The 22010-nt window shown below is 49.1% G+C and overlaps 3 protein-coding genes across 5 annotated transcripts; 2 read left to right on the top strand and 1 right to left on the bottom strand.

The window, feature by feature from the left end:
* The first annotated feature begins 465 nt into the window (after positions 1-465).
* Positions 466-2108, top strand: LOC128817298 (DNA-directed RNA polymerase II subunit RPB11-a). The gene is made up of 4 exons (XM_053995704.1): positions 466-571; positions 719-808; positions 901-1075; positions 1591-2108. Exons 1-4 carry the CDS (start codon positions 519-521, stop codon positions 1624-1626), a joined length of 354 nt encoding a protein of 117 aa, XP_053851679.1. The 5' UTR covers positions 466-518; the 3' UTR covers positions 1627-2108.
* On the bottom strand, positions 2003-18040 carry LRWD1 (leucine rich repeats and WD repeat domain containing 1). Of its 3 annotated transcripts, none has more exons than XM_053995699.1 (16): positions 17951-18040; positions 16002-16148; positions 13549-13783; positions 12242-12361; positions 10822-10974; positions 9998-10138; positions 9018-9359; positions 8262-8388; positions 7906-8015; positions 7229-7436; positions 5722-5794; positions 5488-5628; positions 4737-4831; positions 3992-4153; positions 3234-3358; positions 2003-2398 (listed from the first exon to the last, which is right to left on the bottom strand). In XM_053995699.1, exons 2-16 carry the CDS (start codon positions 16079-16081, stop codon positions 2258-2260), a joined length of 2253 nt encoding a protein of 750 aa, XP_053851674.1. In that variant the 5' UTR covers positions 16082-16148; positions 17951-18040; the 3' UTR covers positions 2003-2257. The 3 variants fall into 3 exon arrangements, with proteins under 3 accessions (XP_053851674.1, XP_053851675.1, XP_053851676.1); XM_053995700.1 differs by lacking the exon at positions 17951-18040 and adding an exon at positions 17482-17577; XM_053995701.1 differs by lacking the exon at positions 17951-18040 and adding an exon at positions 16257-16468.
* On the top strand, positions 18031-20283 carry ALKBH4 (alkB homolog 4, lysine demethylase). Its single transcript, XM_053995702.1, has 3 exons — positions 18031-18156; positions 18848-19045; positions 19485-20283. Exons 1-3 carry the CDS (start codon positions 18055-18057, stop codon positions 20118-20120), a joined length of 936 nt encoding a protein of 311 aa, XP_053851677.1. The 5' UTR covers positions 18031-18054; the 3' UTR covers positions 20121-20283.
* The last annotated feature ends 1727 nt before the right edge of the window (positions 20284-22010 follow it).

Raw genomic sequence — 22010 nt, 5'->3', positions numbered from 1 at the left:
AAAGCACTGCTGGGGGTTCTCTTGGTGGCGCTACTGATGGTGGCACTGCTGCCATTGCTTGTTGTCCCTGCTGGTGCCGTTTCTGATGGCCCTGCTGCTGGTTCTGTTGGTGGCAGCACTGCTGCCGTCGCTGCTGGTTCTGCTGGTGGCCTGTTGTGGCAGTGGTGGCAGCCCTGAGTCTCTGCTCACGGCCCTGCTGGTGGCACCGGTGCCGTCACCAACGCCCTGCTGGTGCCAGCTGGTGGCCGCGGTGGTGTCTCCAGCGGGGACACCGCCGATGGTGTCACGGGTGTGTGTTCTCCTGCCGGCCCCGCCGATGGCCGCGGCGGTGGCTCTGGGGCGGGGGCCACCCGTGTCCGTGCGGCCCTCGCCAGCCCCGCCGTCCCTGCTCCCGTTGCCGCCATTGCCGGCAGCGGGTCCTCCCGCCCGCCTGGGGGCGCTGTGCGGCCACGAGGAGCACCGAGCGGGCGGAAGTGACGTAGAGGAAGCGAAGCGGCGGCAGCCATAGCAACGGCGGGATGAACGCGCCTCCGGCCTTCGAGTCCTTCCTGCTCTTCGAGGGCGAGAAAAAGTGAGGGGATACCCGGGGGCGCCTAATTAAACCCTAATCAGACCGCGAGGAGCTGGGGGTGGGGGGAGCCCGGGCCTTTCCCCCCAGTCCCCGCTGTTCGCTGGCGCGCACGGGTCGGTAACAGCCCTGTATCCCATAATACCTCAGGATCACCATCAACAAGGACACCAAGGTGCCCAACGCCTGCCTGTTCACCATCAACAAGGAGGACCACACGCTCGGGAACATCATCAAGTCGTAAGTTCAGGCGGGGAGGAGATTCCGGGGGAGGTTTGGGAGGCTGTTCCCGCCCTTCACGTCGCCCGTTGGGGTTTTTGTTCCCGGCCCAGGCAGCTGCTCAAAGACCCGCAGGTGCTGTTCGCAGGGTACAAGGTCCCGCACCCTCTGGAACATAAAATCATCATCCGTGTCCAAACCACCCCGGATTACAGCCCGCAGGAAGCTTTCACCAACGCCATCACAGACCTGATCAGTGAACTCTCCCTCCTGGAAGAGAGGTTCAGGGTAAGGGGATTGTTTCCCTAAAAACTGTTTGGCCTTGTGGCAATGTTTTTATGTGTCTTGAAGCTGCTGGGTTTAGGTTTATGAATTAATTCAAGCCACCCTCCTTGTGTAGTTCAGCTGCTGTCAAAGCCTGGCTGCTCTTAAGTGCATTTTTATTTTCTTTAATTTTTTTTTTTTTTTACTTCTCCTGACAAAACTCTGGGCCTGTATTTTCACTTCTCATCACTTCTGCTCAGTTTATTTATTAATTTAGCCCCCGAATCCTGAGATTTAATCTTACTCAGACAAATTGAGGGAGGCTGTGACTGAGGCAGTACCTCTGGTGTGCTGGGAAGAGGCACCAGGGCACCAATTTGTAAATAAGATTTGATTTTAATTTCAGTATTCTGGTTGCTGTAGAGATTTCCACTGTGGGTTGTTGTGATTCACAGAAGAGTCAGGAATGATTAAACACCAACCTGCAGCTCAGTAACAACTCTTGTCTAAGCATGTGTATTTTTGCTTTTGCTTTACAGGTTGCTATTAAGGACAAACAAGAAGGAATTGAGTAAAATGGAGCAGACTGGTACTTCTGAGGCAGAATGATGTGTCTGATACTGGATGAAATATTTAAACCTCCATTCATGGCCAATATTTTCCCCCTTGTCCCACTTCTGTTTAATTTTTGACAGCAGCAGCAATATTTTGAGTTTTGGTTTTATTTTCAGAGCAGACAGGCACTTTGCCAAGAGGATAAATGTCACGTTGGATTTGGTGGATAAGTCATTAAAGTGATTTTTAGTTTTCTAATTGGAGCCTTAAGGCAAATATTTGTCCTGGGCTGTTGGGGAGGTTGTTGTGGGTACAATTCCAGCATGAGAAGCTGCTCAGTGACAGCTGCAGATGAACTCTCTGCTCTTCCTGCCAAAAAGTCCAGGCACTGCCAGCTGAACTGGTATTTTGTTTTATTAAGTGTCATTTCTATAAAACAAATGCACAAATTGTGAAAACGTACAGTAAAAGAAACCGGATGTTTACAATGAACTGATGATTTAACAAACTCTTACCTTGTTTGTTTGTTTTTTTTTTTTTTCCCTCCATCTTGCACATAAAGCTGCTCTAGAAAACGTTCATGGGCACATGGTAACAGTCACTAATACTGCACTAGGTCAAAGCACGGGGGTGGAACTGTGGCACAGGGGACTAGGACTTCTTCCAGATTGCTGTTATGTTCACACTGGTCAGCACCACAAGGTAGGTGAAGGCAGGGTCTGCCACCACGTTGTTCACCAGGATTTCAGGGGGCTGCTCCCCGTTCACGCGCAGCTCCGGCCACTTGAGGATCTGTGGGAGAGCAGAGGGGGTGGGGACGTGTCTCAGGGGCAGATGGGGCCCTGGGCATCCTGAGGCACAGGCTCTTCCTTCTCCTGAGGGCTGCTGGAGCTGTGGGCCAGGGTTTAGTGCACAGGGAGGGACAAGTGAAAACCGCTGCACCTCAGTCCCAGAGGAACTGACTGGTGGCTTGGCAACGCATTTCCAAAAAACCTGAGGAATCACAGAATTGTTGAGGTTGGAAAAGACCTCCCAGAGCATCGAGTCCAGCCTGTGACTGAGCAGCACCGTGTCACCCAGAACAGGGCTCGGAGTGCCACCTCCAGGGATGGTGACTCCCTTCCCATACCTGAATAAACCTTCCAGGGAAGAAATAATGGAACACTGGGTGACCTCATACCTCTGTCTAATGCAGCTGCAGCCCCGTGGCTGAGAGCCTTTGGAGTGTTTGTGCTTGTCCTTTCAGTGACTGCCCAAAAGAAAGCTGTCTCCAGAGGGAAATACTGGGCAGAAAAAGGGTGAGTGAGCCCTCTCCTGCCAGGGAATGTTCACTCTGGCTTCCCTCCCCCTCCCTGGGGGATGTGGTGCCTGCACAGCTGTGCTTTTGTGCTCCTCTCCACGTTTTTAGGGCTGTTTTAGGAAGAGCTGCAGGGGGTGACAGATTTGCTTTGCAGCTCCTCCTTCCTGTCCCAGTGAATGGCCTTGGCCACACTCTGGAGATTGCTTTTAATTATTTGTGAGGGTCAGCTGTGGCAACAGAAGGCATGTTCTGGGATAAGCCTGCTCAGGAGAGTGGGATCAGCTGCCCTGGGGTGGAAGGGAGGCCCAGAGAGCACCTCAGCCCTACCTGTGTGGGAGAGATCCTTCGCTCCGAGCGCTTTCCCTTTGGAGAGCCCCAGGCCGTGGTGTAGTTGGAGAGGTTGTACATCCACACACTGCCCTTCTCATCCCCACAGAACACGTACTCTTTTGCTGTGAGAGCAGAAGAAAAAGCTGGGAAACAAGTGTGGGGCTGGGAGTCTGTTGTGCTGTAAAGGACAGCTGCAGGATCCCAATGGAGCGTGCCATATTTCAGCAAAATTCTCTTACTGGCACAAAATTATGAATCTACCTTGTTCTGAAAGAATTCATTTGAGGACAAACCAGCTATGTTTAGTGTAGAAAAGCTAGTGCTAAATGCTTTGGGATTTCTCCTGACTTATTTTAGACTGGTTCTGGGAAGTGCTGACTGGATCAGGTTTGTTTGTTCCTTGTCAGTCTCCAAACCCAGCTGCCCAGTGTGTGACATCCCTGCCCAGAGATGCACTTAGCGTCCCAGTGGCTCCACAGGGCCCAGCCCTGAGCTCTGTGCTTTGAAAACCTGTGCAAGAAAGACCCCCCCAGCCTCGACTGTCCCTCCTTATCAGGCAGAAGGTGCAGCTGTAATTATTTATTACTGGGGTTATTTCCAGCTGGTGCTGGGCTGGAGCTGCACTGCAGAGCTGCAGGGGGACAGCAGAGCTCTGAAATCCAAGCCTCTGCCTCCAGCTCCAGGCTGCTCCCACGGATCAAAGGAGAGCCATGGACAACTGGGCAAAGCATTACCCAGGAAAGGAGTGCTCCTACCTGGGCAGGTGCTGAGTGTCAGGTAGGACATGTCTGTTGTGGACCACTCCAGCTCAGCCAGAATAACTGCAGACATTGTCCGCTGGCATCCTTTTCCCTTGGCATCAAAAGACTTGCTCCAGCTCCACAAGTATATGCATCCTGGTTTGGAGCTCTTGGAAACTAGGAAGAAAGGAAGGGAGAGGCTGTGGCTGGCAGCTGCTGGGAAGCAAAGTGCACTGAGACAGAGGTGGTCCATCCAGAACATGGGTTTCAAGCCATGGGATCTGATCCAGCAGCAACTGTTTGCACCTGTTTTACCTTATTTCAGGATAATTGGAGCTTGCAGAGATATTTTCAGTGCTATGCTTATGTTCCTGAGCTGCAGAACAAGCCTAAGTTGTTCAGAAAGAGCCAGCCCATGATGTGAAACCCACAGTTCCCCTGAAAAAAAAAAACTTTTGCCACCAGCCCTTGAGCAGAAAGAGACTCTCCCCCCTTCCACATTGGCACTGTTTGGCCATGTGTGCTCTCAGGGATGTGTCCAGATGATTTCTGGTCCTGTCCAAGCATGGGTGTGCATTCTAGGCCACGTTTTTGGGAAAGACAAGTGACTCTGGGAGACAACTCCATCCTGTGCAGCCCCCCAAAAGCTAAAGAGGCTGTCACACCCCTTTCAGCCCCTCTGCTTGTCATGCTGGCTTCACCCTGCACATGCTGAAGTGCCCCACTGTTTTTGGGATTGTGCTGTTGTGTGTATACTCACCAACAACATCATCATTGAGAAAAGCCAAACCATCAACCCTGTGAGATGTTGTCATGCTTTCCTGACCAGGAAACTGGAATATGGCTTCAAAAGGCCTAGAGCAGGGGGGAAGGGTGAAATCAGCCAAGTCCTGAACAGCCAGCAGTGAAAGGACACCCAGCTGCAGAGCCCAGAAGGAAATCTGTCTGTTAGTGAGTCTCTTGCCAAGGTGAATTCCCACTTGAATCCACACTTTGGGTCACCTGGGTTTACTAGTACAGCAGAAGCCTGTTTGCTCAAGAGATTGCTGCACTCCATCCCTTTTGCAGGCATCAGGGTATTTGTCAGCAGGGCATGACTTTACTTGCTTCTTCCTCATAATTTTCTCCTGAGCTCCCACAGGGTCCCAGTTTCCTGGGTTACCTCACGTACCAGGAGCAGGGGAGGCCTCACTGTGAGCCTGGAAATCAATCCAAAAGTTTACACTCCGTTACACTACCTGGAGATGACACACCCTTAAGTTTTGGAGTATTGGATTACACTCCTGCCAGCCTTCCTGCAAAGCAGTCTGCAACACCTGCAGCTTTAATACAAACTCTGAACAGTCCTTGAGCATCATGCTCCTATTTTTTTCTGGCCACTCTGGGAAGGGGAGGATGGTTTAAGTTTGGTAGGACGTGCTGCTTTTGCTCAGTTAGAAATCAAGCCTTTGCTAGGACTATCCCTTCTTGTTCTGGAAAGCAAATGCACACCCCCAACTTCTGGCTCTCACCTGCTTTTTTGTCCCTTATCCAGTTTTATGTTCCAGGCAAAACAGCCATCTTCACAGCCTGCCAGCAGGTACTGCTCTGGGCAGGTGGGGACCAGGGCAATCCGTAGGGGGATAGAGGCTGTTTCCAGCACCAGCAGTTGGCTAAAAAAAAGCAGAGAACAAGCAGTTAAGTGGTGCTGTGACGTGATAGTTACAGGCTCTTGGACTGGCCACATCTGGTTTTTGAACCTTTACCTTGCTTTGAAATTGTAGTCACAGTCTGGAATCCCAATATCCCAGAGTGCAATTCGCTTGTCATAGGATGCAGCTGTGGGACACAGAAGAGAAGCAGGTAGTGACACTGCTGCTCATCTGGCTCTTCTCCTGCTAGCTGGCAATTCTGCCTGAGTCACAGTCACCCTCTAAGGCTCCAGAGAGCTCATTAAAGCACAGCAGCAGTCCCCAAGGCTCCTGGCCGAGCACTTCCCAGACATTGTCACACATGCACAGTCAGTACTTAGAGTTCTTATCCTGTGCTCTAAGAGGGCCAGATAAAACAGTTTGTTTCCTGGTGTCCATTACTGAGTTGTGGCTTTGCAAGGTCTTGAGTTAGTGGCCCTCTGAGCTCGTTTCTGGACAGGGCTTCTAGTAGAATCTAAAATATGAGCGCCAACCTCTACTCTCAGGCAGACATCACTTTATTGCACATATCCACACTGTGTTCACATCCACAGCAGCTCCCATTGGGAAAGTAAGGCACTCACAAAGGGTGAGAAACATGTCACCAAGCTGATACACTGGAAGCAGAAACAGTTCTAACAGATTACTCTGAGTAACCTGGACCCTCATCAGATGGCAGCCCTCAAACTCAGTTTCTTGGTGTCCCCTCCCCAGAAAAGATACAAAGAATCTCCCTTAATTACTCTAAATTTTTTCTATGAAATATAACGAGTCTTGCTGTCCACACCATTATATGGCTGTGCTACCAACTTCCTCATTCTTTCCTCTGCTTCTGCTTTTGGCACTCCTGAGCTTCTTGAAAAGTATCCCCTATTCTAAAAAAAAAATTCCACTTTTAATGGTTCATGTAGCACTTTAACCACTCCAGGATGTGGGTAATTGTAGCCAAGAGAAACAATGTGCTGTGGGGTGCAGGTGTGGCCTGAATGGCTCTGTACCAGCTCACTGTACAGCCTGACAATGCAGCTGCAATTTGTAACATGATGGTTCATTACCAGTCTGTGAGCCACAGCCTCTGTGGGCCCTACTGTGTGTGGCAAAGCTCTCCTTGACATCAGGACCTGAATAGAAATCTCTGTCAAGGCACAGAACCCACATTAAAAAAATCAAAGTCAATTAAGCACATTGTTGGATAAAATGAAACCAAACAGCCCATAATAGGCTGCTGTGCTGGAGGAGAGACCTGCCACTGCCTGGCTCCCAGCTGCCTGCTCTGCCTTTCTTCTTACTCATCCCTGTGGAACAGATCCACTACTGAGCTTGTTTGTGGCTAATGTGTGTGTGACACCACCCTGAGAGCCACCAAAGGAGAAACAGGAGCTGCTGCACCTCAGCTGAAGAGGCAGGCTCTGGCTGAAACAAGCTGGAGGTTGCTGCCACAGGAGAGTAACAACGTTCTCTCCCTAATGCCTGTCCATGCCTTTTGTGCGTCCCTGCTTGCCCTGGTGACAATTCCCCTTGTTAAGGAAGCCCTGACTTTTCCACATCAGAACTAAAACCAGGGATTCTGAAGCAGACTTACTGAAGAGGTGGGTCTCCTGGGTTGGGCTGAAGCAGACAGTAGCAATGGGCTTTTTGTGAGCCTTTATCTCTCCGTAGCAGAAGTCGGCTGCCACGTGGATCAGTTTGACAATGCCTCTCCTCCCTGCAGCTGCCAGGATGTTGTGAGCTTTCTTGCGGCTGTCGCTGATCACCATTGTGAGGGTTGTCCATGCAACGCTGAAGAACTCCTGGGACACAAGGAAAACAAGACTGGGGTGACAGAGAACAGAGAATAGCCAGCAAGGTGGTGGCTGTTAGCTCAGAGAAAAGACAACTGTCACAAGTGTCAGGTGATAGGTAAAATGACATGACTATTTAAGATGGAGCATCAAAACTCAAAATAGCTTTCAAAAGAACATAAACTACAGAAAGAGGATGTTTATTCCTCTGTGCTGTCAAGCAGGCTCAGCAGCCAGACACACCTGTGTGAGGACTGGCAGGCTAATCTCCTAAACTAATAAAAAATAAACTCAAACCAGGCTAAAAGGATAAACAAGCAATGTTTATTATCTATCTTCATCTTAACATCCCTCCACACTAACACTTTCTTTGTAATATGTATTATCACAGATTGTAATTATTACAGATTGTGGTACTGTAATTATTACAGATTGAAGTATTCCCATTCAGTGCTTACCCGTCCCACTTGCAACCCACCTCTGTAGCCACTTTATACTTTTTCAGCACTGTCCCTGTCTCACAATCAATCAGACAGACAGATTCCCCTCCACAGGTTGCCACGGTTCTGGAGGAGCTCACAATGGGATCTGAAAGAGGACAATAGTGGGTGAGAAGTTCCCAGGTTCAGGGATAACACATGAAGACTGCAGCTTATCACTGCCCGGTGCTCTCCCAGTCTCCTGTTTTCGAAGTCAAAGGACAAATATGTAAGCAAGTCTCTTCCTGACAACGGAGACTACAGCTTGAAGGAGCAGGGGTCTAAGGCATGGAGTCCACTGGGATTCCAGAGCCAGGTGGTTCTGGGAATCCTGCAAACCTCTTTAAGAGCTCACCTTTCCTGGCTCCAGAGTCTAGCACTGGCTCGAAGACACAGGACCAGAGCTGCGTTTTAAAATCCTCGCGGCTGTTGCCTTTACTGTGACACTGAAGAAAATGCAATGGCTCTGCACTGACATCCTCCTACAATAAACCATCCACATTTAGAAAATTCATTCCCCTGACACGGTTTGCCTGTGATTGCCTTGACAGACCCCTCTGCTGAACACAGCAATCTGAGTTAAACTCAAGTATTTTTCAGCCCATATGTGCTATGGAGAACAGGAGAGACTGAGGTGCCACAATGCTCAAGACTCCTAAAGCAGCAGGGAACTGTTTAGCAAAGATGTGCCCAGCAGACCCCAGCAGAGAACCCCATTTCCTGCAGCAGAGAAACGTGGAAAACCCTTTAAGTCCCCACTGGCCCGAGCTGAGGGGGAAACACCTTTCCCCATGCAGCCCCTGAGTTGAGAGCAAGGCTTGCCAGTCCCATTTCTAAGCACAGGTTGTCAGTGCACCACCTCGGAGCGCTGGTCCATCCATCCCCCAGAGGGGATCCACTGGGGTCTCCCGGGGGGTTTCTTCTCTCCCTTGATGCCTCTGAGAGATTTAAAACAATGACAAAAAAAACCAAACCAAAACTCACAATATATTTGGCCAACTATGAGCCCCCAGCTGTGCAGAGCTCTGAAGAAACCTGAAGGCAGCTCCTCCCACTATAAACCAAGAGGCCCAAAGCCAGTCCCAAGGAGAACAAATGCTGATGGACGTACCTTGCGCTTGGAATTCTTCACGGGGGTCAAGGTAACCACGCTGCTGTCCTGCTCCTGGCTTTTCTGTTCCCCTGTCATCTGGCTGGATCTTCTGTTGCTTTGCCCCTTGGGAAACTGCTCTCCATTCTTCTGTGTCCCTTCAGCTCCCTGCTCAGGCGTTGCATCCTTGGCTGGTTGGTTTGATGTTCTTGGTTTATCAGGAGCTGGGTCATCCTCCACATGACTGGATTTTCTGGGATTAACTGCAGCTTCCTCCTCGGTGTTTGCCTGGGTCTTGGACCTCTTGTTTCCAGGGCTTGATTTTGAATGATTTCTTTTCCTCTTGCTGGGTGTTACTGTGACCTATAAGGCATGTTGTCATGTTGTCAGGTTCTGCAGAAGGTTTTTAGCTTCCCTGAGATGTGCAGATCATTTGTAAGTTAAAGACATTAATTATTCAAATGCAAGTATCCTCCCACGGTTATAGACTGGGTTCCAGGGATCAGGCAGCTCAGAGCTGCAGGGTTCCTAGAGGCAGAAGCTAATGGAAACCATGCAGCCAGCCTCCTTTTCAGCTCCCTTCCCCTGTCTCAGTTATTTGCAATTTATATACGATGTGGAAAACCAAATCTGACCTATGGACCACAGGGGTTCAGTCTGCAGCCATTTCTAAGCAGGCAAACACCAGCAGAGCCTGGCCAGGCATCAGCCCAGGTCTCTAATTAAAATATCTCTTCCTAGAGGAGAGGTGGAGTGAGTAGGATTGCACTCATTAAATGTTTTTGTGAGAATGGAAGCTCTCTGAGGGAGCAACTCCACCTCCACATTTCTGGGAAAGCTTCAGTCTGGCTGTAAAGAAGAACACTGAGCTATTGGATACAGGCTGGAGCCTGAGACTGCCCCTGTGGTTACCAAAGGGTCATAAACGTGAACTGACAAGAGCTGCTGAATTCTCAGGAAACAGAAAGAACATTGCTAATGTAACTGGAAAAATCACCTACCTGAGCCACGTCTTCTGCAGCTTCCCTGGGGCTTTCTGTGCTTTCTTCCTCATTCTCATCTGTCTTTTCCTCTGGTTCAGTATCAGAGTTTAATTCCAGACCTAGTGAGTGTGCCAGAAACTCTTCTGCAATCATTTTCACCTGAGAAGCAAATATGTGGGTATGTTAAAAAAAAAAAGACTATGACAAAAAAGCCACAGCACGTCAAGCTCTGATGTGTCATGGCACAAAGAGCTGCTTTGCTGAGTTTTTAACATCTGCTCCCACTATTCTGTGTGAATTTCACAAGTGGTGGAGGAGTCCCCAGCTGACATTACATGACCCAAGAACTTCACTTTGTCATGGGCATTCAGAGTACACAGCTGTGGAAACAACAGCACAGCAATAAAACAAGACAAAGGAGAGATGGAAGTCTCAATTGTGTGTATGAACAAACAAATCAAACAAATGTTACAAACTATGTGGTGTCTTTCCCCGCTGGGAGCAGCTACACTTCTGTCATTATCTTTATTCTTTCATCAACAATAAAAGTTACTATTAAACTAATTTTCAAATAAATAAGTATTAAGGATATTGCAGTCTGATTAATTAGTACAAGTATCATTATTGCTTATGAATTAAAAAATAATATTTAATGACAGCCATTTCAACTTGGTGCATATTTAGTCCTGGTAGCTGCTTAACAAAGCAGTGAAGAAAGAGAAAAATGATACCACTTGTCAGCAAGAGCACCCAAATCCATGGAGTGTTTTAATCCAGTCCATGCAGAACCAGGAGCAGGGTCCTTGCCTGGAGAACAAGAAGGTGGCTGGGATGTGACCTACCCGCCAGCGGGTGAACTCGCTGAGTGAGCTGGGCCCATACACCACATTGGTCTGTACTGACTTCAGGAACTTTTTCTTGATGGACTTCACCTGCTCAGCTGTGTATTTCTCAGGGAGTTGGTCACTGAAGAATTTTTTCCAGTGAGCAGTAACCTAGGCAGAAAGACTGAGTTTATTCAATAGAAAAGCACAAGAGAACTTGTGAAAGCATTTAAGAAGTGGCCAACCCTGAGTGCTGCACCCTACGTGATGGCACCACTTTAATTTATTTATTCATGTTCAAATGACCACTTCAGCTAAGGAGAAAGACAGTTCATCTGTACCAAGCTGGAGTGAGTGTGGCTAAGCAGACACTGTCAGCATGGACCCATTTAGAGAGACACCTGGACTCCAAAAGGCTGCTGACCTACAGGATGCTCACCTGCCAGCACAGTTTCCCATCAGAGTTTCTGGTGGGCAGTAACATCCATCAGCATTTGGACCCAACAGACATTTTTACATTGAGACACAGGACTAAGAACTGGGCAGGCAGGTACAAATAACATCAGGGAAAGGCATCAGGGCACAGACACCACAAGAAGAACAGCACAGGGGAGTGTCTGGTGTTTCATTAAACAGCCAGCCATGATCAGCTGTCTGGGACAAGAGGCTGAGCAGCTCTCACAGAGCCCCTTTGAGGTTCACAGGTTTGATGCAGACAACACTCAGCACAACTCATCCCATTTTTCAGTATCTGAGTTTTCCCTCACTGTTACACAGAAGGAATTAAGAAGATCAATTAAATAAAATACAAATGGTAAGAGCAGTAATACACAAAAACAACCAGCCAATCAAACCTTTATCATAACTGAACAATAATTTTGCTCAAGATCACAATGATGCATTGTGGGGACAGTCTGTCAGGAACTAAATTGTGTAGACAAATGAGTGAAAATAGAGTTCTAAACATTCACAACTGAAGAATAAAGAACAAATCCTTGTTCCTGGTGAAAGCTGGAAAAAGCAGGATTATCCAGAGCCTGGTTTTGTTCTCCCCATTCCTGGGGCCTGGACAGTAACTTAAATTAGATGGGGAGGTGTTTGCAGCTGTTCTGGGAGCACCAGGCTTCTCCCATTCCTGAATGATGATCAGAGCAACCTGAAAAACTACAGGATCAGACACAGACCTGGTTGGCCCTGCTCCTGTCACTTAAACCAAAGGCAAACTGCCTGCACAGAACAGGCAGAGCAGATGCCAGCAGTGACCAGAGAAAGCAAAGTAAGACATTTCCTGAGTGACCCTTTCTGCAGGTTGGGCTCAGATCATACCACAGGTATTGCAAACCACTTGAAGCTTGTTTGCAGTTCTGTCACTACACTGAACACAGGATTTGTTTATTTTTGAGGTGTTTAAAGGTTAAGGAAATATCCCACATCTTACCTTGCTGGTGAGCTTACGGCTGTTGACACACCTCACATGGTTGGCCAGTTTGGTTATGTCCTTGCCATTGAGCAGACGAAGATTTTGCAAAAGAAACATTACTTTATAGTCATCATTGAGCTAGAAAGAGAAAACACTGGAGTTATAAAATTTGTACATGTGGTACTCGCTTTACCTTTAGTCCTTGATTAAAATACAGCCTATATGAGAATGATATATTTAGTAAGGGAAAGCCATTTCATAAAATCTCCTCAGGATTTTCAACTTGAATTTCACATTTTAGGTGTGAATTAACGTTCTCTATGAGTTGGGATCTTAAACTGCAGACAGAGCTGCCCAGCCCTCAGGCAGTGCTAACATCCAGCACAAGGTGGGGGCTGTGTAACTGCTCATCTGCTGGGCCTGAGTGCAAGGCTGGGAGCTCTGTTCATATCCCTGAACTCTAACACAGGGGGAAAGCCTGTCCTGCTTCCAGTCAAGGAATTCCAGCAGAATTCCTTGGGTCAGATAGTTCACCATACAGGCACAGATATACTGCCAGGGTGCCACAGCAAATAAGCATGTGGGGATGTGAGTGGCTGATGCCAGTTTACAGCACGAGTAAAATCAGCTTTGGATGTTTGAGTTGTACAGTCAGCAGATCCTCTTGGGAGAAGTCAAAACCTAAACTGGATTAATCACCGAGTTTAAACCCTCATCTGAGGACCCAGTCTGCCTTTCCAGAGCACAGAGGGCACTAAAACGAACACAGATATTAGGAAATAAAACTAGCATTAGATATTAGGAAAGAAACTCTTTACTGTGGGGGTGGTGATGCACTGGCACAGGTGCACAGAGAAGCTGTAGCTGCCCCATCCCTGGGAGTGTTTAAGACCAGATTGGATGGGGTTCTGAGCAGCCTGTTCTAATGGAAGGTGTCCCTGCCCATGGCAGGGGTGGAACAAGATGAGCATTAAGATCCCTTGCAATCCAAACCATTCTGTGATTCTGTGTTTCTGTAAGGACATCTCTACACAGTCATTCCTGCATTTTACACTAGCATGAGCATAAGGTACCGTGCCTGATAAGCCACCTAAGACAGGACTTTGGCCTACAGAATCAGGACACAGGTCTTAATATCTGAGTGGTTTTGGGCAAGTCACTTCTGCAGATTGAGAAATAGTGGCACAAAGTGGTTAAATGTCTCACAAAGGCTGGCTGCTTTCTCAAACGCCCTAGCACTTGCTGCCCAAGAACAATATGTAAGAGCTTTGCACAAGTGCTGCTTGTTTGCCTCTCTGTTGAATGTAAGGAGGGGGGTAACTCACTGTCAAGTACACATTGTTCTCGTAGGTCAGCTCCTCGAGCAGAGGGAACTGTTTCAGAGCAGTTACATCTTCCAGCTTGTTATTGTTGCAGTTCAGGACACGCAGATCAGGGAGGGTTAGGCTGCTGGGAAATTTGTCCAGTAAATTATCAGACAGATCAAGTTTCTGCAGGTGCCTCAGGCGGGAAAACAAGCGCGGGTCTAAATCTCCAGTCTTCAATTGCAGCTTGGACAGGCTGAAAACAAAACAAAAAACCACCCATGAAATATCTGTAGCTCACTGGAAGAACAAATGCTGATTTCATAGCATAGACAGTCCCACCTGGTGGCATCTCAGTCCAGCACAACTCACTGGGTACAACTGACCAAACCTGCTTTTTCTGGTGTGTTGGTTTTTTTAGAGTTAACTTGACAATCTGTTGAATTATCACTTCCTCATAAAGGAGGCACCATTTTGTTAGTTTTTAAAATTTTTATAAAGATGAAATAACTAAAAAGTGGTTTAAAAATTTTTGTTCTATTATTAATCTCAATAAATAGTAAAACACAAGAGATATAAAATTTGACACCATTCTATCAAAAACTACCTTATTTCTTAGTTACAATACTTTATAAATGTTTTTCAGCCTATCAACTTTCTATCAAGTTTTAAGAGTTCTTTTCAAATCCATTTCCTACACTGGTGGCAGCATTCTGGATTGTGAGCACACTGTGGGATAGCTGATGTGCCTAACAGCCACCATCAGAGACTCAGGTCTGCCAAAGTACAATTAACCTGCAATTCAGATAATCTCCTAGGGGTAACTGAGCTGGCTGGGAGTAGTAAACCACCAGAAAAGTTCTTATTTGATAGGAAAAAGTTGCTACACCTCTAAAAGGTTTGGTATTTTATTCCTGTGCAATGTTGAATCAACAAGACAAGCTGTGGCAATTCAAGACACTACACCCTCAGTCTGCCCTGTCCATAGAGTGCAGTACATTTATTATTTCACAGTTCATGCCAAGTGTAGAGTGTGTCCCCAAATAATCTGGCTGTTTTTAAAGAACTAACTTGACCAAAAAAAGCGGTTTTTCCATCTCTTTTATAGTGAGTTTTGCTGTGAAAGCTTCCAATGGTAAATGTAGAAATTCACCTAACAAAATCCCAAGACTGCCACCAAAACAGAAGAACTTTGTCCTGAAAGAGGAAGTGGTACAATATTGGTGAGGGCAAAAGAAATATCCCTTCTCTGAAAGAAAGTGAAAACTGCATAATATAAGCAGGGTTATTTATATTTGGTTAGATCATTTAGGTGAGCTCCAAAGGGAGCTTCCAGTCCTGGCAGCCAACATCTCTTGAGGGCACAAGCTTGGGTTCCTTTAACAAACAGAATCTCTTTCCCTAATGGCCAGTTACAAAAATAAGCTTCTAGATATTAATGAAGTGTGAATAAATGAGACAAATAAATCCAGAAAGCAAGATCCCTTCTCCTTCACTTGCCATCTCAGAAGTGTAACCAGCCACTCAGGGCTGGTAAGAAAGGCTGAGGACAATCCAGCTGGCTGCAGAGGTGTGACTCTGGTGTCCTTCTGGGGAAAAAACTCAGTGGTGTTCCCCAAACAGACTTTCTGAAACACATCACAGTACAAAGCTGCATGGAGAAAGCCACACTCCAAAAATCCACAGCTTCAAACATCTCCCCACCCCTCTCTTATCCAGATTACTGCAGCTGATACTCCTCAGAGAAACATGTGAGTTTCTCACTAAAAATAATTACTTTAGCACACAGCAAACTGAAAGAAGTAACTTTAAAGAGTACATGTGAAACCCAAGCCCCCTGACATCAGCAACAAAAACAAAGGTGCCAGCCAGAAACTGGCCAGCTGAGGCACTTGGATTGGCCAGCTCTGTGTTAAACACTTGCAAGGACACATATTTGCAATGACCTCTGTTAAGGACCTGAGTGACAAAACTGTTTTTAGTGGTTTTTAAGTGATCCAGAGTTTATTCTCTCCCTCTGCAATGTTTGAGGTAGTAGGATTACTGGATATAGAAGAGATGAAACATGATGGAGGGAGAGGGAAATGGAAGGGAAATAATGCCAAAAATACTTTAAAAACCCTCTGAAATCCATGCTAAAAGATTCTCTTGTTCACATTAAGCAATTGCTAGCAAAGATGCAAGGGCTTTGGGGTTAGAGATGATACCCTGGGGTTAGGAAATCAGGATCCAGCCTTGAGCATACAATAGAATTGGGAAAAAAAGGTGACACCTGCCAATAACCTCCTTAGTGAGTGCAGTGCCACCACTGCTCACTGATCCTGCACTGGGAATGCCCTCTCAGCTCTGTGCTTTGAAACTCTCTTTTTTTTTTTTAAGTAAAAAAAATGTTGAGGGGAAGAAAGACATACAGATAAAAAGACATTGCCAGGTTGAATTAATCTGGAATTTTCCATGGGCCTGTCCTCACTTACTTCAGCGTCTCGATCTTTCGGAGCCTCGTAGATCTTGGGACTGCTCTTTCCAAAAGAAGTTCTGTAGTAATTTTTGACATTTTTAACCTCCACCTCTCTGCTGGAATCACTAATCAGTCAGATGTAGGATGTCTTCTGGTTACCTTCCTGATAAAACAAATGGGAATAAGAGGAAATGCTTTCAACAGCTCCAAGGGAGGAAAAAAAAATGTTATGAGGTTATCTAATGTTTTTTGCTGCTGTGTTGGAAGTCACCTTTTTCACTTGGTTGAAATGAACATGGCAGAGACTATTATTAGATTGGGCACAGGCTCCCAGCACGCTGATCCAATCCATCTCCAAACCAACAGGGATACATCCCGTGGCTGTTGGAGTGACAGACTTGTTGCAGGTGAAAGCTGTCCATGAGTGATGGCACTCGGGACCAGGACAGCATCACAGGTACCTGTTTGTGCCTCTCCTGGGCTCTGCTCCAGGAATTCCAACACTCTTTCAAACAAAAAGCAGCAGTAAGAGTCAATACACCTGCTGTGAATGTTTTTTTTTCCCAAGAAAATGACACTGAGCTCACTGGCCTGGCCAGCTGGACAGATTCTTGCCTGATGACTTCTGAATTCCCAAAAATTTTGGAAAACTGAATTAACCAGCAGAAATTCAAGCACATGCCAATCAAGGACATAATTTCCTCATCAAGGAAAAAAAAAAATCAACAGAGTTCTCTGTCTTGGTGATTAACTGATGCTTCAGTAGACACACACACACAGGGATAGGCTGATATTTGGAATAACAGTGCTGACAGGGACAAAAGAGCTCCACAAAATGACTGGACCAGGGCTGCCCACTCTTCCTGACACAGATTCCAAGAGAGGGAAATAAAAGAGAACAGAGCTCCAAGGCCAGGCTCGCTCCTGTCTTTCTGTGTTAGATCAATGCTGCCAAAATGCCACTCCAGCACATGGTGAGGGGCACACGGGGCACTGAGCTGTCCTCTGGTTTCAGCAGCACCACACACCTACAGCACCTGCAACATTGTGTGAGGAGCAACGGGGCACTACAACATTGTATACACTGAAACACTGTATACAAGCACAAAGAGCTCAACTGACAACCAGGTTAAACACCAGCTGCTTGGGATTTGATCCTTCAAACGACAGAGCTCTCCCTGAGAGTCAAACCACGGGGTTTGACTCTCCAGGAGTCCAGCCAAACCTCCCTCGGATCCTGTGTCTACAGCAAAAATGTGACAGCAGTGACTGGACGTTGCCATCGCCCTCTCTTTGGCACAGGGACACCCCAGGGACAGCTGTGCCAGGGCAGGAGCCGCAGGGAAGGCCGGACACGGCACGTCCCGCCCACAGCGCCGCGGGTGATGCCGCACAGGGAACATTCGGCTACGCCGGGGTTCTCTCACTGCCAACAGGCCCCTCCTGCCCCACCGCAGCTCTGGGGATGGAGCCCCACAGCCGGGCATCCCCCGGACCTGACCGTGTTCGCCTGGAGCTGCCTGCACCGCCCGGCCCGGCGCGCCTGGCACGGCTGGCGCTGCCCCGGGACGCGATGCCGCGGTGGTGACAAGGCCACGGATGCCGGGGCTGTCCGCACGCTCCGGGCCGCGGGGTATCACCGGCTGCGGGCGCAGGCCGCGGCTCCGCCCGTGGGCAGGGCCGGACCGGGCCGGGCGGGGCAGGTGCGGCCGCGGCCCGAGGCCTCGCCCGTCACCGCCGCCTCCGGACACCGAGCACCGCGAGGGGCCGGTGCCGGCCGCGGCCCTGAGGCGCCCCCGCGGGGCGTGCGCCGCGCCTACAACTCCCAGCGTCCCCCGCGGCGCTAAACAGCGGTGCGGAGCCCGGGCGCGCCGCGGGGGCTGCTGGGAGCGCGAGTCCGCCCGCACCCCCCTTCCACCCCCGCTGCCCGGCCGCGCGGCCTGCGCCCAGCCCCGCTGCCCTCACCTGGAAGCGGCCGGGGAGGAGGAAGAGGAGCCGGGGAGGAAGGAAGGGCGGGAGGAGGAGGAGCAGCGGGAGGAGGGGGCTGTGTCCTCGGCGCAGCCGGCGGGATGCAGGCGGCGGGCGGCGGCGGAGGGCCGGGCTGCGGCTGCAAGGGGATCCGCTCCTGCCTGCTCTGCGAGGGGCCCGCGCCGGCCGCTCCGCCCCCGCAGGTACCGGGGAGGGGGCGGGCGGCGGGGCGGGGCGGGGAGGCGAGGCGGGAGGAGCCGGGGGGCGGCGGGGGCCGCCGGCCGCGGCCCCTCGGGGCGGGGCGGCTGCGGGACCCCCGTGCCCGGAGCGGGGCCGGGACCCCGGGGCCGCAGGGTCACACGGCGGGGACCAGGCAGAGCCCCCCCGGCGGCCGCGCCCCCGGCTACCGTGAATTGTTCGCCTCGGTAACGCTCAGGAGCCGAGTCGGAGCTCACCTGAGCCTCACGTGTTTACGTTCACATTCGTTTGTTAGAGCTCAGCCTTGTGGCCTGCGCGATTTTCATCAACTTTCCTCATTCAACATTTTTTTTGCTATGACAGACCGTATCTCTGCAGCAATTCCCACCATTAATCTCCTTATAGCTGTGACCCTGAGGATCATCGGTTCTTCCCTGCCTTTCCAGGATAAAGACATCACTAAGAAAAAAAAATGTGGCTTCAAGCAAGCAGCACATTGATGCTGCAGCTGGAAAAAAAAAGAAAAAAAAAAAAAAAAGAGCAGGGAATAGCTGTTTCCCCAAAAGCAGCTGTAAAATTTCTCCTGTCTGCAAGAATACTGTACAGTTTTCATGCTGCAATAGCAAGGTTGCAGGGGTAAATAATGGAAATATCTTATTGCTTTTTTTTTTTCCTTTTCCATTGATATTTCCACAGGGAGAAGATAATTTCACTTACTGTCCAGCCACAGGCCTAGCTAAAGGAAATGAGCACTCAGAATTTGCTGGCTGGGCATTTCCCTTTCCAGGGGTGTTCCTGGTGGAGGAGTTCATTAATGAAGATGAAGAGTGTGAGATAGTGGAACTGATGGATCGAGATGACTGGAAACCATCACAGTCTGGCCGAAAGAAACAGGTTGGACTTTGGAAGCACATCTGATCTTAGATCCTTCTGGAAAAGGAAAGCTGTTTTCAGTTAAAACCCAAAATATTGAGATGTTTTCATTAAGTGTTTTCCTTTGAAAGCTTTTCCTGAAATCAATGGCAAGAATTACCTGTAATTAAAATCAACTTCTTGCAAAAACACATGATAGTTACAACAAACAGTATTTGATGGTGTGTGTTCAAGCATTAAAGTTCACACAATCTCCAAGGGAAAGAAGGGGGTGTTCAGATTTGGTTTTGCTTTATGAATCCAGAGAGATTAATGTAGATTCAGTGAGTCCTTTTGCAACCTGGCAACCAGGTCAGTGGAAGAGATGAGAACAGAGCTCTGCAGGAACAGCCTCTCCAAAAAGACTTGTCCTAGATTTTTCCTTTACACTAGCTTTTCCCCCCCTCTTCTTTTCCAACAGGACTATGGACCCAAAGTGAACTTCAAGAAACAAAGGCTGAAGGCTGGCAGCTTTACTGGCTTGCCGAGTTTCAGCAGGAAGATTGTGGCACAGATGAAGGCCTGTGCTGTGCTCAGCGGTTTCTCACCTGTGGAACAGTGTAACCTGGACTACAGACCAGAGAGGGGCTCTGCCATCGACCCCCACTTTGATGACTGGTGGCTCTGGGGGGAGCGTCTGGTCAGCCTGAACCTGCTCTCAAAAACTGTGCTCTCCATGTCCTGCGATTCAGAGGACACCATCCAATTATTTCCCATTTCCAGTACGGGGGGATTAAGTCCCCCTGCACCTTTCACGCAGACATCAGCGCACAGAAGTTCAGGAGAAGAGGGAACCGAGTGCTTTTTGTCCCCGAGGCTGGTTCCGGGGAAGGAGGTGAGTGTGGCCATCCTCTTACCGCAGAGGTCGCTGGCGGTGCTGCACGGGGATGCCCGGTACAAGTGGAAACACGGCATCCACCGCAGGCACATCGAGCACCGCCGCGTCTGCATCACCTTCAGGGAGCTCTCTGCGGAGTTCAGCGCCGGGGGGAGGCACGAGGAACTGGGCAAAGAACTGCTACAAATTGCTCTTTCCTTTCAAGGGAGACCCGTGTGACCAAGAGGTTGCATTTTGTTGGGAGAGGTGTAAAATGAGGTATGGAATTTGTATGACAAGGTTTATTTCTGAGGTGTGGGCGTAAGGAACCAGGTGTGTGCAGAGATAAGCTCAATAAAATGAAGATTTAACAAACAAGTAAAAGGGGTGAACTTCAAAACCTCCCGGGCAATGGGAGCTTTTAAGCCAAAGTCAGAAATGAGAGGTTGCATCCATTACCTGTGTTGTAACAAAAAAGCAAACAACCAGTTCCTAAGCACGTAAATTAACCTAAGAAAGTTAGAAACATTAAACAAAGTATCAAATAGCCCTTGGCACAGATTTTAAGCTTTCCTGCTCCATACTTGATACTGTCAGACTGGTTTGAATGTTGCATCCAGCCCTGGGGGTACAACTATCCCCCCTCACCCACCTCAGACAGGTCCTGTAGAGACCAGGTATCAGGGGAGGAAGGTAAGCAGGTATCTCTCCACAGACAGTACAAAACCCTGAGAACTAATTAAAGCAATTATCCTTTACTGAAGATCCACGCTCTAACAATGAGGATTAATCATAAATTCCATGTGTGACCCGTATCTTGTGGGGCCAAAGAGCAGCATTTGCAGAGGGCCAGTGCTGACTCTTCGGGCTTGGACAGAGATCAGACCAAAGGCCTGCACAGACTGTGTTATTTTCTGATCATTTGTCATCTCTGAACCCTGCTGTCAGCTCTCAGTAGCAAGAGTCTGATTTTGGGAATTAGCTGGGCAACAGACTGCAACCCTGGCAGCTATCATTTATTTTCCTGGCACCCCCAGCAGTCAGGTTTGAATCATGCCTCGTACCTAAGATTCAAGTAGTCATTTGCAGCAGAAGCTGATCTGAGGCCATCTGTCTGCTCTGGACAAACTTCTGTGCTCTTGAAAATGAAGTTGTGCTGTGGAAGAAGCGTGATCCTTTAATAAACACAGCGCCGCCATGGCAGCCCTTCAGCACAGTGTCACCTGCAGCAGGGAAACACCACCCTGCCACCAGCAGGCAGTGCTGCCTGCCTTTGGTTGGCAGGGAAAGGGGACAGACAGATCTCAGCGTCCCCGCGCTGCTGTGCTCTGCCCCAGAAGTGCTTCCTCGGCCCTGCACAGCATTCACTGCACAGCAGAGCACTCCTGCCACAGGCACTGCCCTCTGCCTTTCTGCAGGGGAGGGAGTTCTTCACCCAGGACAGGTACCAGGAATCAGATGGGTCAATCAGGATATTTTTCATCAGTTTAAGCCAAGAGATACAAGCAGAGCCCTTTGTGGGCTGCAACAAGCCAGGTTCAGTTAGTGCTAATTCCAGCAGGGCTCCCATGGGCAGTCCCAAATTCCAAACCTCCATCCAGGTGGGCTGGTGAGTGTCCTGAAGGAGCTCCAGCAGCAGTTCCAGCAGTCACAGCACATCCCCTCTGATGGAACCTCTTGCAAAAACAGACACACCACAGGCAGGCCACGCCTGCTCACAGCGAGCCCTGTCCCAGGAAATTCCTCATAGGCTGCAACTGGAAGAGGGTAGATCTAGATTAGGTATTTGGAAGAAATTCTTCCCTGCGAGGGTGGGGAGGCCCTGGCACAGGTTGCCCAGAGAAACTGTGGCTGCTCCTGGATCCCTGGGAGTGTCCAAGGCCAGGCTGGAGCAACCTGGTCTAGTGGAAGGTAGACATGGCAGGGGGTAGGAACTGCAGGATCATTAAAGTCCCTTCCAGCCCAACCCTAAAGCAGGGAGTGTGCTGAGAGCAGCAGTTCCTCATTTTCCCGCAGCCTGGCATCCACAGGGCTCAGCAGTTGGGAGTGGAATATTCCCAGGACAGCACCTGGAGCTGCTGCTGGCCACAGGGGCTTTGTCCAAGCAGGAGGAGCCTGCCAGCCTGGCAA

Source organism: Vidua macroura, chromosome 20 (assembly GCF_024509145.1).
Source record: "Vidua macroura isolate BioBank_ID:100142 chromosome 20, ASM2450914v1, whole genome shotgun sequence".
Taxonomy (NCBI): domain Eukaryota; kingdom Metazoa; phylum Chordata; class Aves; order Passeriformes; family Viduidae; genus Vidua; species Vidua macroura.
Note: the sequence above shows the minus strand (reverse complement) of the source record. Positions and strands in the feature narration are given on the sequence as shown.